General features: G+C 45.2%; 1 protein-coding gene across 1 annotated transcript; it reads left to right on the top strand.

The window, feature by feature from the left end:
• Nucleotides 1-11383: 11383 nt before the first annotated feature.
• LOC115282549 (olfactory receptor 139) lies at nucleotides 11384-12334 on the top strand. The gene has a single exon (XM_029928638.1). It carries the CDS (start codon nucleotides 11384-11386, stop codon nucleotides 12329-12331), a length of 948 nt encoding a protein of 315 aa, XP_029784498.1. The 3' UTR covers nucleotides 12332-12334.
• The last annotated feature ends 3122 nt before the right edge of the window (nucleotides 12335-15456 follow it).

The raw sequence follows: 15456 nt of genomic DNA, 5'->3' as shown, positions 1-15456 counted from the left end.
TTGTCAACACAGAATGAACAGACCGTGTACGATTTCTAAGAAATAAAAAAAAAAAAGAAGAGAGTTTTATTCAAGCCTAAGTGAGGACAGCTGCCCGGGATAAACAATCTTCACAAAGAAGAGAGTGCTTTGGAGAAGGAATTTTAATCCAGGATTATATATGGGCTTTTTGTTACATCAAGAATTGCAAGTCATCATGATGAAGGACATTTCCAAAAATTCCAATTATTTTATGCTTTTAGTATGTGCCGGTTCGCAGGCTTCAGAGGTACAGGAACAGAATGTAGGGAGAATTTTCCTCTTCTCTTTAGTTTGGGATGTTCCTTTTAGGTTATTTGCTAATGAAGCGGATGTACAATGTGTGCCCAGGGCAGAAAGACTGCCCATGCTTTGAAGTTTGATGCGGTCATTGTGACCTTGTAAAAGTATAGCTTCCCTGGGAGCCCAGAGCAGGGCCCACAAACATTAAAGTTGAAAATGTCCTTTATCACACTTTAGGAGAGCACCCTTTGTGTGTCGCTTAGGTCCTCTTGTGTCTGGGTCCCTTTTCCTTTCGGTGCGGCCTTCTGCACCGACTCCCTGCCTGTTGGGGGCTCTGCTTGGTGTGGGTGGGACCCAGGCAGGCCAGCTCTGAGGGGACGTGCCCGGGAACTTAAGAGTGGGGCAGCGGTGTTAGCGACATTTGTGCGGGGCCTCTGGTCCACGCCCCATTCCCGATGCACTACGACAGCTTTAAGACAATGTGCCCTGAGCCCTGGGTGAGGCTAGCGGCGTGGTGTGGCGTGTCCTCCTCCGGAGAATTTGTGGGCCTGGCGCTGTGCAGCTCCGCCTCCTGCGAGGAGCAGGTGTTTACGCCCGGAGGCGGGGGAGGAAATAGGCACCTGACAGCTCCCTCGTTTTTGGAGAAGTGCCCCCGCCCCCACGCTCCGAATTCAGTATGAACAGATCTGTCTCCCGTTTGCCCCCGTGTTGTGTAAATGCCGTTTTTGCGTTGCTTCTCTGTGCCCACTGCAGTCCCTCTAAGGGCCAGGGACCCAGCTGTCCCTCACCCTCCGGGCTGCCCAGTGCTGAGTCTGCTGACTTAAAGCTGCCAGCTCCCCTGGGGTGGCTCTGGTGGTTTAGGGTCTGACTTCAGCTCAGGTCATGATCTCACAGTCTGTGAGTTCAAGCTCGGCGTCAGGCTCTGTGCTGACAGCTCAGAGCTTGGAGCCTAATTCAGATTCTGTGTGTGTCTCTCTCTCTCCGTTCCTCCCCCGCTAGCACTCTGTCTCTCAAAAATAAAATAAAAACATAAAAAAAAAATAAAGCTGGGGGTTAAAAGCCCCATTGCTTATACAAACTCAGGGAATTCAGCCGCTTGGGTTTTAAAAGCCAAATGTTTTGGGGGTTCGTGTTTCCTGTGTGAGCTCCCCAGTGTGAATGATGTGAAAATGGGGTTCAGAGCCCACCACCAAGAAAGAATTCTTGAGACATCTTCCGTGCAAAAAGTGGTTTTATGAGAGCACATGGGGACAGGACCTGTGACCAGAAAGAGTGACACTGGGGTTGTGAACGGGGACTGATTATATACCTTCAAGTTTGGAGGGGGCGGTGGTTAGGGATAGTGTAAGTCTGTAAGGAATTTTGGAAGCAAGGTTTCCAGGACCTTGAGGGGGCTAGCTGTTGTTAGGAAAAGATCATTTAGTACTAACAAAATCTTAGTCATGAAACCCTTCAGATCAGTGGGCCATATGCTTGGAGGATCATTGCTAACATATTTTGGGGGGTAGAGATAAAGGAAATTTCCAGAGGAGTGAGTTTCTAGAGGAAGGTCAGTCTGCCTGCCTCAAGGACTTGTCAAAGGCTGTAAATTATAAGGAAATTTAGTACTTTGCTTTCGCCTTTGTTTCCACATCACGAGGGCCGGTTTCTCCGCCTTCTCCCTGCGCTGTCGCTCCCTCCCCCCAGCTGCAGCCTCCTCCCTGTTTCCGTCTGACGCTTCAGATGCAGCTTCCTCTCCTCGGCTCGCTCTCTGGTTTATTGGTATGGATGTGGATGATATCCACAGTAAAATCTGGAATTGTCAGTAACTGGTCCTGTGAGTATCGATGTCCTAGTTTAGGGGCCTGGAACACATTCACAGACAGTGCGAGTTCCGACACCTACTCTTTTTCATTCCCTCTGTTCTCTCTGAGATCACATTTCTACATAGCTCTAAACTTGCTTCCTTTGAAATTGGCCTTTCTCCTGCCTCTGGTGTCTGAAACTGGCACTTAGCCTTGGTCTCTAGTGTTAGAACCACAGTTTTCCTCTGTAACTTTTGATACTCTGACTCCTCTCTGCTCTAAGCCAGGCCTTGAGATGCCCAGCCTTGGCCTCTTGCTTCATCTTGCTGTCTGGGCCATTTTCCAGGAGGACCACACAGACCTTTTGGTTGTTCTGTAGAGTATGTTTCACAGTCCTTACACTGGGCTGTGGGAGCTACAGGGAGATACTGGCTCTGTACGAGTCAGGAATTTCAAGTCACTGACCACAAAACACTGACCAGAATTGCCTACTGCATTGGAACCAGTCCTGAGAAGGCCTTAGGGAGAAGGAGGTGTAGACCAGGCCTAGGTTTAGTATGTCCTGTTACGAATCTGGTGCAAGACAGCACTGTGTGCATAAGAAATACACTTAGCCACCATCTCCCCTGAGGAGTACATCAGAAACTTCATCAGACTGCCCAGTAGACCCCGATATCCCACTGGGAATCTATGACTGTATCACGTCAGTGTAGGCAAACCCTGTACATCACTTATCAGTGTAGCCACCATTTCTATTAATAAGTCCCCACAGGTTTTATTTGATCTGCCTCCTTTGCATATGTTCATCTTGCTTAAAATCCATATCCAGGTTAATTGCCTACAGGAAATGTCCAAACAGGAGGCAGAAGACCTTCTTACACTGTAAGAGCATCACTTGAGGCCTGTGTTCCTGATATAGCTTTAACTATCACCTCAAACAGGATGGGTGTAAAGAAAAATACACCCACACACATCGTGATCAAATTGCTGAACACCAAAGATAGTCTTGAAAGCAGTCAGAGAAGACAGGAACATCACATACAGAAGAACAAAGGTAGGGATGAGAGCAGACTTCCTATCAGGGGATGTGCAGGCTGGAAGAAAATGGAGCAAGTGCTTTAAAACATTGAAAGAAACAAAGTTGCCAACTCAGAGACTTTATCCAGTAAAAATATCTTTTGAAAGCAAAGGTGAAACAAGGATTTGCCCAGAGGAAAAAAATAAAGCTAAAAAGAATTTATCACCAGCAGATTTACACCATAAGAAATGTTAAAGTTCTTGGGGGCGCCTGGGTGGCTCAGCCAGTTAAGCATCCAACTCTTGATTTCAGCTCAGGTCATGATCCAGCGTTTGTGGGATTGAGCCCTGCATCCACCAAACATGGAGCCTACTTGGGATTCTCTCTCACTCCCTCTCTCTGCCCCTCCCCCCTCTCCTTCTCTCTCTCACAATAAAAAAATAAAATTTGAAAACGCTTAAGAAAAATAAATGTTAAACTTCTTGAGGCCAGAGTATGATGGCAGATTCAGGTATTCAGAATGTAAATTGGTCCATCATTCTAAAATGAAGCAATTTTATTTACCATGTCAGCTGACTAAACATGAAAAACCATTAGATGGTCTCAATCCATTCAGAAAAATCATGTGACAAAACTCAACATTCATTCATGGTGAAAACTCACATGAAGATAGAGATGAAACATGATTTATCAGCTTGATAAAGAATATCTGGAAAGAACTTAGAGATATATATCATAGTTAATAGAGCAAAGCTGAATGTACTGTCGTGAGGTCAGGGATGAGGGAAAGAAGCTGGCACTCACGACTGCTATTTAACATTAGTTTGGAACCTCTAGCTAGTACGAGGCAAGACAAAAATAAAAATCCTACAGATTGGAAAGAGGAGAAGTAAAATTGTCCATGTTCAAGATGACATGATCTTCTTTGTTGAAAATCCCAACGTACCAAAAGCTACTAGAACTAAGAAGGGAGTTGGTGAGGCCACAGCATACAAGGTTAATACAGAATATACAATATGGGCTGTGTGAAGTTATATTTCATATATATTAGCAAAATAATGAAAATTTATATTAAAACAACACCACTTACAATACCACTAAAAACATGAAATAGGGAAAAAATAAACAAAATATGTGCAAGACCAATACACTAAAAACTCCAAAACATTGCTGAAAGAAACATAGAAAAACCTAAATGAATGGAAAGGTATGTCATGTTCATGGACCAGGAAACTCAGTATTGTTAATACTCTTCCTAAATTGATCTGTAGATCTTGGCATGTGTTTTATAGAAATTGGCAAGCCGATTCTACATTTTATGTGAACGAACAAAGGACCTAGAGTGGTCAAAATAACTTAGAAAAAGAATAACTACTTTGGGGTATGTAAACTACTGATTTCAAGACTTAACTACTAAACTACAGTAATCAAGACAGTGTATATTGGTGTAAGGATAAACACATTATTCAGTGGAAGAAAATAGAGAATCCAGATGGACGTGCATGTATAGATGGACAATTGATTTTTGTCAAAATTGCCAAAAAAAATAGTCTTCTTCTCAACACATGGTACGGAAACAACTGCACATCCATAAAAAAAAAATATTCAACTCAACCCTTTCCTTGTGCCATATTACAAAAAAACAAAAACAAAAACAAAAAACTTTCAAAATGTATCCTAGATCTAAATGTAAGCACTTAAATTATAAAACTTCTAGAGAAAAAAATAAACATCTTTGTAATTTGGAGTACACAAAGATCTCAGATAAGAAACAAAAAGCATGAATCAGAAAAAACTGATAAATTATATATCATTAACATTTTAAATATTGGTGATTCAAAGGAAACTGTTAAGAAATTAAAAATACAAGACTGGGGAAATGTCTGCAAAACACTTATCTGATAAAAGGCTAGTATCTACAATATATAAAGAGTTTTCACAGCTCAACAAAAAGTAGAAAAACCACCCATGTGTGATGGAGGACAAAATATTTAAACAGACACTTCATCCAAGACATCTGATGGTGAATAAGCACATGAGAAGATGCTCAATATCACTGAGGAAATACAAAGTTAAACCACAATGAGGTACTACTACACACCTAATAGTTTAATGTTAAAAATTCTGATGATACCAAACTTGATGGGCACCTGGGAATCTCACACTTTGCTGGTAGAAATGCAAATGGCATGGCCGATTCGGAAACAGTTTGACCGTTTCTTATAAAAATAAATATTCACCCACATAGAGTCCAGCGCTTATACTCTTGGTATTTTCCAAGGAGAAATTAAGACAATGAACCACACAAAGAACTGTATGCACATATTTATCCGTAAGGGCTAAAATCTGGAAACAACCCAAATGTGCATTAACTGGTGATTAGCTAAGCAGATTGCTGTATGTCCACACAGAGGCACACTACTTAGGTTAAAAAGGGCTGGGCACCAGTACAGCAGACATGCATGAATCTCAAAAGGATTATGCTAATTACATGAATCCAGTTATAAAAAGTCTACTTACTGTATGATTTACGACAGTCTGAAAAAGGCCAAAACATAGGGAGAGAACAGAGGTTGCCATGGGCTATATGGCCTAGAAGGGGGATTGTCCGCAAGGGGGCAGAAGGGAACATTCTAGAGTGGTTGAAATGTTTTACATACTGATGGAGATGGTAGATAACATGACTGCATACTTTTCCCAAAATTCATCAAAACTTACAATTGAAATTACACCTTAGTTAACCCAACTTTTAAAGTTATACCTTAAAAACCCAATGTGAAAAATAAATGAGAGGAAAAGCGGCAGAATCAGCTTAGCTGGGCCCCTGCCAGATCCACCACAGCCCCCTCCCCCAACCCTCGCACCTTTGGATCGGGCAAATCATCTAGCCCTCTGGATCTTATTTCCATTTGTAACATTGTGATTATTTACCACCTTTCCTGCTTTCTCAGAGACATGAGGACCTTGGAGTGATATCACAAATCTAATGTTTCTTTAACAGAGCCCAAAATACTAGGCAGATGAGAGAATCCCCTAAGGACGGAGGTTGTTTGTCTGCGTCTGGCTTCTTGTGCAGTCTCGAAGGAAGTTCCTTTTTAGAGCCTCTAAGTGCTTGTTAGCTGCCAACAGAACCCCAGGACAGACCTCTGGGCGGCTGCCTCACACCCTTTATAAGCGTTTGCAGACAGGCCACTTCGGGTCAGCTTAGCACTCACCCCCATCTCTACTAGACCCCAGGCCGGAGCTGGAGCCAGAGCGCTCCCAGGAAGGTAAGCCCACCAGACTTCCCCCTGCTCCAGAGCCCCCAGTTTCCTCCTGTCTTGAGTAAGTGTGAATGGACATCATTCTAGGTCTTCATGTGGCTTTTTCCTTGTTGATAAAACAAAGAACTGAGTGATGGTTGGATTCAGGGAGGGCAGGGAAATATGGTGAGGTTTTCCAGTCCGAGTGAATGGAAGACTGAAGGACAGAGCCGGCAAACAGAGGACATCAGAGGCAACCGACTGGGCTAAAGAGAAGGGGAAAATGAAGAGTCAGGTAGCGCCAAGGAGGCTACTTAGGTTGGCTGGGGCAGAACAGCCTGTATTTACCTGTAAGTAAATCTAGAGATAATGCAATACAGCCTTTCACATTACAGAAGAAAAAGGGATGGATGAATGGATGGATGGTTGGGTGGATGAAGAGACAGATAGATAACCTTGGAAAACAGCAGGGGCTGGCAGAAAATGAACAAGTTCTCCATTTGGAATAAACTCTTGCATATGTGAAATTCAACAAGTTAAATTTTTTGAGCCTCCTTTTTCTCATGTGTAAAATGATTACCTATATTTTTTTAATTTTTTTTGTTTTGTTTTTAATGTTTTATTTATTTCTGATACAGAGAGAGACAGAGCATGAGAGGGGGAGGGGCAGAGAGAGAAGGAGACACAGAACAGGAAGCAGGCTCCAGGCTCTAAGCTAGCTGTCAGCACAGAGCCTGACACGGGGCTCGAACCCACAAACGTGAGATCTGACCTGAGCCAAAGTCGGAGGCTTAACCCACTGAGCCACCCAGGCGCCCCATGATTACCTATCTTTAAGAATGTTTGCTAAGTTTAGGTGCGCCTGTATGGCTCAGTCGGTTAAGCGTCTGACTTCAGCTCAGGTCATGATCTCATGGTTTGTGGGTTTGAGCAGGTCATGATCTCACAGTTTGTGGGTTCGAGCCCCGCATCGGGCTCTGTGCTGACAGCTAGCTCAGAGCCTGGAGCCTGCTTCCTGTTCTGTGTCTCCTTCTCTCTCTGCCCCTCCCTTGCTCACACTGTCTCTGTCTCTCAAAAAAACCAACAAACAAAAATTAAAAAAGAATGTTTTCTAAGTTTAAATGTAACCTATAATGCAGTAACATATAATACAGTTAAATGGAGTAACATACCTGAAAAAAATTGTATTTATGTAAACATTAGGTTTCTATTTTATTTTCTTTTCCTTCCTTCTTTCCTATCTCCATCTCTCCCTTCTTTCTTTCTTTTTTCTCCAAGGCCCAGTGCTAGCAGAAATTTGTTTATAACACAAATAACATAAGTCCCTGGAGTCCAACTCCACACCTCTTTCTACTGTGCTGAATTGTCATCCTTATAAACCGGAAGAATGAGAGAGGGAGAGAGAGAGAGAGAAGGAAAAGGAGAGGGAGAGGGAGAGAGAGACAGAGAGAGAGAGATGGTGCATGGCCTTGTGGAGAGAAAGAACTATGCAGGGCAAACTGAAACAGAGAAGTGAATGACCCAAGCCTCGTGTGACCAGGCAGGCTGGGAGATGACAGGGGAAGTGGGGACTGGACAGATGCATCCAGGATGGGGAGATGTTGCTGCTGCTCAAAGCAAGAATGAACTCTTGTCACTGTGCTATGTGACACTGGACGGTGTCACTGCTCTGATTTCCAACCCAGATTGGGCTTGTGTTAATTGCATTAATATTAAGCTAGAAAATCCATCTGTGAGGACATTTCATATGGTGACCAGGGATCCCTACAAATACCCTCTCTCTTCTCACCAAATAACCTGCGTGTCCCAGAGGTGGCAGGTGTTGGGGTATTCTTGGTGAGGGCCCCCACCACCTTTGATCATACCCCAGCTCTGCCCCTCACTGTCGGCCTAAACACGGACACGTTACCTTACCTCTTTGTTTCCTGCCTCAGTTTCCTGTCTGTAAAATGGAGATTATAATAGTATCTACTTCAGAGGATTATTTGAGATTAAATGAGGTAATGCCTGTAAAATATTCAGAGCACTGCTTAACACATAGTAAGATCTAATGAAGTCTCAGTTATTATTATCACCTCCCTTATAGGCGTTTTGTGTGGACCGAATGGGGGGAAACATAAAAGTAACCTTGACACAAAGTACTTGATGAATGCTACCTGTCACTGGCTGTGACTCCAATCCCAGCACCCCCCAGAAACCCTCTCTTGTTAGCCGTAAGCTGACTTCTACACTTTGCTGGGCCTCCCCAGCACGGGGAGGGATTCTATGTATCGGACAAACTCACAGTGGAAGAAACTCATCTTCTCCAAGCATGGAACAGGGAGAGATGAACAATGAGGAAGGGATTATTGCCCATTTGTTTTTTACACAATGAAAGCAAGAAGGGTTGGGGGAAACCCTTAGGCTCCTTCATCCAGCAGCAATCGCTGCCTTCAAATCTCTGCACAGCAGACCTCCTGTGGCTAAACAAAATGCTCCCAGCCCAAAGGCACACCCAACCTCAGAGGGAAAGAGATGGGTGGTATCTGTGGGAAAAGACCCTGCTATACTCAGAGGTCTTCTTCCTATGCGGCTTCAACATAAAGTAGTAATTTTTTCTCTATTGTATTTCAGTAAATGGAGAAAATCCCTCTTTCTTTATTAAAAAAATTTAATTTGCCCTCCTTGACTGCTGATATTGATGAAATCTGAGTCATGTTATCTACATGTCCTGTCTCCTTCATCAGACAAGGTCCTCTGTTTCCTAAAGCCCAGGGAGCTCAGTCTTCCAAGTGTCCCTGTCTCCTATCACCAGTTCAATTGAAAGCTCTTTTATTTACAATCCTTCTGATCTAGGTAGGCAGCCTATGAACCTCTCTTAGGGGCAGAGCTGGGGTATGATCAAAGGTGGTGGGGGCCCTCACCAAGAATACCCCAACACCTGCCACCTCTGGGACACGCAGGTTATTTGGTGAGAAGAGAGAGGGTATTTGTAGGGATCCCTGGTCACCATATGAAATGTCCTCACAGATGGACTACATTCAAGTGTTTTCCTACCCAACTACATTGTGATTTCCTTGAAGGCAAGAGCACCTTTTCCCCTTCCGTGTTGCATTTACAACAATCTGACCAGGAAAGGTGTATCTGATGGACAAGCCATGATCCCTGCCCTACCTCCAGCATTCTGGAGAGGTGTATGTCCTATTTAGGGCAAAGGAGGCATTGCCACTCTACTCTGTGTCTGAGTATAGCCCTCAGTAGAGCTGAAGTCTGCCCAAGCCTGACATTGCAATAGAAAACAGAACCCAAGTGTACAAGTGTCAGTGGCTGGCTTCCCACTGGTCCCACTGAGGGACCAGTGATGGTCCCAGGTAGGAGGTAGATTCTGGAAAGGAAGGTATAATCTGTGGGAGACTAGCAGTCTTCTTTGTCCCACTGAGGGTCAGCATTGGCCAGACAGAGAGGTTGAGCCCAACAGATGGCCAACAGTTTTCAGAGAAAAGGACAGAATGGAGGTGTCAGGAGTCAGGTAGAGTCCCCTGTGGTGACCTGTTAGCATAATCAATATTCTTTGTCTTGTGCTGTTGATTTTGAGTGGTCCTAGGTATGACTTTGAGTAAACTACTCCTCCCAATGGTTCAGTTCCCTACCACTTTCTTCATATGCAAGTGCTAGAATGATCCAGGTTATTAATTGTCTCATCAGAGGAGGAAAAGATCAATTAAAAACTGGGCTGCATAAGGAAGATTTCTTTGAGGTGACCAAGGACTGAGCCTTGAAGGATGGAGATTGGATGTGGAAGGGGAGAGTGTTCTAGTTAGAAGGGGGCACTGGCACAGTCCTGAATAAAGGGTGGCCTACCAGAGGCAAGAGTCCAGCAGAAGGGGCCCCCAAAGCTACCCTTCCAGAGCCACTGATGCAGTCACATCAAAGAACTTTGACTTCATGGGTTCACTCCTCAGTTGTCCAAGCATTTGTCAGGTAAACCAAACTGCCACTATGTGCAATAGAGGAGAAGCTGGCTAAATATTCCGTGGAACTTCAGCTCCCCTGTTTTCCCTTGGAAAAGCTCCTGATCTCCCATCCCACCCCCTACAAAGTCATCGTTCTTCCCCATATCACTTAACAGCAACTTCAGTTGTTCAGGCCAAGAATCTTGGAATCATCCCTGTACTTCTCTTTCTCTCGCACCTCATGCCCAGTCTGTTCCACCATCAAAATATATGCAGAATCTTACTACATTCAACACACAGACAACTACATAGACTTAGGAGAACCTTTCTTCTCCGTAGCACACGATGTCACTTATAGAGCCTCAGCAACAATACCTCCACGTCCTGTAAGAGGCAGTTCAGTGTTAAGGTGTAGATTTGGGGAGTCAGCCCGCTTTACAACCCTGGACTACTTATTTAACCTTTAAAATTCTCAGTGTCCTGATTACATAGGTAAAACAGCAGCTACCCCACAGAGCTCTGTGAAAATTAAATAAGAAGATAAATATGAAGTTCTTAGCACAATTCTCAGAGTTTACACTTTAAAAATGTCAGTGCTTTCTTAAATCACCTTCATGTCCGTCTGTTTGGAGCATCTGAGTACTTCTGTACTTCCGTCTGCTCTTCGCTCCTCTCTTTGCTCACTCTCTCTTGCATCTCTTTTTGATTACATGAGATGTCCTCCTACCTTCTTTAGATTGTTGCTACTCTCCTATGTTGTGTTTTCTAGAACCTCATACATTCATCTATTCATTGAGCCAGTCACAACTGCTGCTCAGCCACAAAACACTGATACAATCTTAATAGTTGTCAAAATGCTGGTAAATCATCAGTGTCCTGGGCCCCAGAGTAGTTTCCTCTGCCCTGGTCCCTTCCCTGGGATCCTCTGGAAGGTATAACCTGGATCTCAGCCTGAAACACCAAGTAACGGGTTGATGTCTGGCATCACGGGGACCTGCAGGAAATGCTCAGGCTCTAGGCTGTCAGGTGCCCATGCCACACTACCCTCGCATCCGGTAGACACAGATCAAGGACCTACTGTGTGTCTCTTTCCTCCTCTGGCAGGTTCAAGTCTTCTCCCACCTCACAGCTCTGCAGCTGCCGCCTATGGAGTCAGGTGCCTGGAGGAACAGGACAACTGTCACTGAGTTCATCCTTCTTGGCCTGACAGAAAACCTAAGACTGAAACCCATCCTTTTCGTTGTCTTCCTCTTTGCCTATGTGGTCACAGTCGGGGGCAACCTCAGCATCCTGGCCGCCATCTTTGTGGAGCCCAAACTCCACACCCCCATGTACTACTTCCTGGGGAATCTATCTCTGCTGGACATAGGATGCATCACTGTCACAGTCCCTCCAATGCTAGCATGTCTCCTGTCCCCCCAGTGCAGAGTCCCCTATGCTGCCTGCATTTCACAGCTCTTCTTCTTCCACCTCCTGGCTGGTGTGGACTGTCACCTTCTGACAGCCATGGCCTATGACCGCTACCTGGCCATCTGCCAGCCCCTCACCTACAGCACCCGCATGTGCCGTGAAGTCCAGGGTGCCCTGGTGGGCATTTGCTGCACCATCTCCTTTATCAACGCTCTGACTCACACAGTGGCTGTGTCTGTGCTTGACTTCTGCGGCCCTAACGTGGTCAACCACTTCTACTGTGATCTCCCACCCCTTTTCCAGCTCTCCTGCTCCAGTATCCACCTCAATGGGCAGCTGCTTTTTGTGGGGGCCACTTTCATGGGGGTGTTCCCCATGATCCTCATCTCAGTGTCTTACGCCCACGTCACGGCTGCAGTGCTGCGAATCCGCTCGGCAGAGGGGAGGAAGAAGGCCTTCTCCACGTGCGGCTCCCACCTCACCGTGGTCTGTATCTTTTATGGAACTGGCTTCTTCAGTTATATGCGTCTGGGCTCAGTGTCAGCCTCAGACAAGGACAAAGGGATTGGGATCCTCAATACTATCCTCAGCCCCATGCTGAACCCACTCATCTACAGCCTCCGGAACCCTGATGTGCAGGGCGCCCTGAAAAGGGTGCTGATGGGGAAGCGGCCTCCTGAGTGAGAAGGAAGGGCATCAAAATACCCCTCCCTCCTAGAGCACCCCGACTTTCCCGTGCTGAAGGCATGGGTGCCAGCCGCAGGGGTGTTCAGGGGTGGGTCGAGGGATGGGAGGAAGGAGATAGTATGGACCAGAGTAGAATACAGTTTATCTTGGACTGGGGAGAAAAGCTAAAGCTGGTAGGAGGTGGATTAAAGTCCGGTGGGAGAAAGTTATAATGTGGGTCAGGAAATGGGGCACAAATCAACTATTTTTTTTTTAATTTCATGAGTGTTCAGTTGAAATATATTTAAGGGGCGCCTGGGTGGCTCAGTCGGTTAAGCCTCCGACTTCGGCTCAGGTCAGATCTCACATTTGTGGGTTCGAGCCCTGCGTCAGGCTCTGTGCTGACAGCTAGCTCAGAGCCTGGAGCCTGCTTCTGGTTCTATGTCTTCTCTCTCTGCCCCTCTCCCTCTCATGCTTTGTCTCTCTCTGTATCAAAAATAAATAAAACATTAAAAAAAAGAAATATATTTAAAATGCTAATAAAAGCAAAATGTTTGCACCCTCCACTTGCCTTGTAAGATCAAATACATTTGTACCAGAGTCTGGGCTGCAGGTTTTAGAGGCTTCTTCTTCAGGAAATAAGCCCGGGACAGTGAAATTAAATTGGGGTTTGACAGAGCCTCAGAGCAGGGTGTCAGGACCTGTCAGAACACCTGGCCAATATCTTCTTCAAGGCAACATTACCGCCTACCTACTACCGTTCCAGAAGCCAGTGTCCCCGTCCTGAGTAATCACTGGTGGGAACACCACATCCTCACATCCGGGTGTGAACTGACTCTCACCACTCCTGCACCAACAACAGGACGACGGAGCCCCACATGTTTCAGGAGAAGGAGCTCTCAGAATAGGAAGGTGCCCTCTCAAAGTCTAACAGACGTATCCTGATGATGAAACTTTAGGACACAGTGGGGGCAACTTTTAGTGAGATGAAGGTACTATGGACATTTCTAGGCAAAAAAAAAAGGTGGGGGGAGGGCAATATTGGGAAGATACTGCATATACAAGGAAAAGACAAAAATCCACTTTTTTTGATGAAATAAAGGCAATCACTGAGTTTGTTGTAAAAGAGCAACACTTTGCTGACTGTGCGAACTGATATCATTTCTCCTCAAAACTAAGAGAAACCTGCCTGAAGCTACAGCCAAAGAAGTGACTCCTTCCTGCAGAGAATCAGAAAGAGAGCATTTAGTTAGCAGAGCTGAGCAGAGAGCACCGGAGCGTGCGATCCTGTAACACCCGGACACCGGATCCACTTCACTTAGAGCACGTGAGCGGGGAGGGGGAGTAATGAACAAGTGATCATGTGTTATGACCAACTGTCCTTAATTCATGTTCTGAAGTGCATAGTTTTTTAGGACTACCTTTGCATATTGCAAATATTGTTATTTACCCTACCTTGGTGTTATCATACTTCAGAAAGCTACTTCATTCCCCAGGGAAATCCAAACTGTATGGTTTTTAACTCTGCTATGCATGTATGAGCCATTCATGTTTCATGTAAATCATTTTAATAAAAAGCATACTTTTGTTTAAAAAGAAGTGTGAATGTGTTGACATGAAAATATGTATAGCATCTATTGCTAAACTTGGAAGGTGACGACAATGTGATAATGGGGGTGAGGGGGGTGAGTAGGCAAAATAATCCCTGACGACAGCCCCCCAGTTTAGTCAGTGCTTCCCTCTGTGGGGGAGGGGAGGGTGGTGGGAAGTGGAGAAGCACTTCAGTTTTTATTTTGTGTACTTTTATTTGAAGTTTTTCACTGGATTCTGTAATTTAAAACAAAAACAACAACAAATAAATTGTAGAAAGTGCTAATGGTGACAATGTGGAGTTGGGAGGGTAGGGTGAATCGACTGTAGTGTTTTCTCTCCGGCTTTTCAAAGTGTCCTCTGTCATCCTCATCTTTGAAAAAAGTAGTAAGTTGGAGAAAGTAGTAAGTGTTGTGGAGAACCATCCAATGGCACAGAAGGCCATTGGGTTCACCTGATCATGATTTGGACGCCCTGGGCAAGACGTGAAGCGGTCATTGGCCATCTTGTCCATCCCTCGTCTTCCAAATGATCCCTATCCTAAGAGAATGCTCTCAGTGGGCCTTTCCTCCCCATTTCCTGGCCCTGAACATTTGAACTGTGCCCTCCATTCCACACCAACCCTCATCCTGCACCACCACCCTCCCCCCACAACACTTTTGTGCTGCTGCCTAATTTTGAATCGTTTTAATGCGGTTCTACTCAAAAGTAGTGACTAATCTTGGTGGGGACCCATGTTGACCCTTCCTAGTTTCCTGTGCTGCAAAGGTTGACGGCCTCCTGGTACTGAAAGACAACTTGTAGTCATATTTTGGTCCAGCCACCCTGACTTCAGAGAGCTCATAAACAAATAAATACGTTACATATGTCATCATTACTTTGTGAACTTTCGAGGACATCCAGGACCCACCTGTCAAGCTCAGCAGATGTCATTTTATACATTTTGGGCATCTTCATAGGTGTAGTTGAAGATGCCCTCATATGCATCCCAGTCATGCCTCCTTCCTATCACAAGGCTTAACCATTTATCCAGCACAGAGAAAGGCACTTTTAGCACTCAAGGAAATTATAACAGTAGTAAGTTTTCTCTTTTATGCTATTAGCACATAACAGTATTTATGAAACACTTTGAAACCTATTCCCATTTGAATATTGCAACTGCATAGTTGAATGTCACCCACAACCAGGGCCAGGACTGCAGAGAGAGAAGGCCAGCTTCTATTATCCCCACTTTGCAGATAAAACAAAAGGTAGAGACAGGCCACATGATTTTCCAGAGGCCACAGACAGACTTGGTAGGGCAGCCTCCAACTGCCGACTCGTGGCCCATGATCTTTGCCTCCCTCCCAACCTGCTTCTAATAAGTCACCAAAGAATTAAAAACTAGGGGCACCTGGATGGCTCAGTGGGCAAAGCCTCCGACTTTGGCTCAGGTCAGATCTCACGTTCGTGGGTTTGAGCCCTGCGTCAGGCTCTGTGCTGACAGCTCAGAGCCAGGAGCCTGCTTCCGGTTCTGTGTCTCCTTCTGTCTCTGCCCCTCCCCCTCTCATGCT

This window comes from Suricata suricatta, chromosome 17 (assembly GCF_006229205.1).
Source record: "Suricata suricatta isolate VVHF042 chromosome 17, meerkat_22Aug2017_6uvM2_HiC, whole genome shotgun sequence".
In the NCBI taxonomy this organism is placed as follows: Eukaryota; Metazoa; Chordata; class Mammalia; order Carnivora; family Herpestidae; genus Suricata; species Suricata suricatta.
Note: the sequence above shows the minus strand (reverse complement) of the source record. Positions and strands in the feature narration are given on the sequence as shown.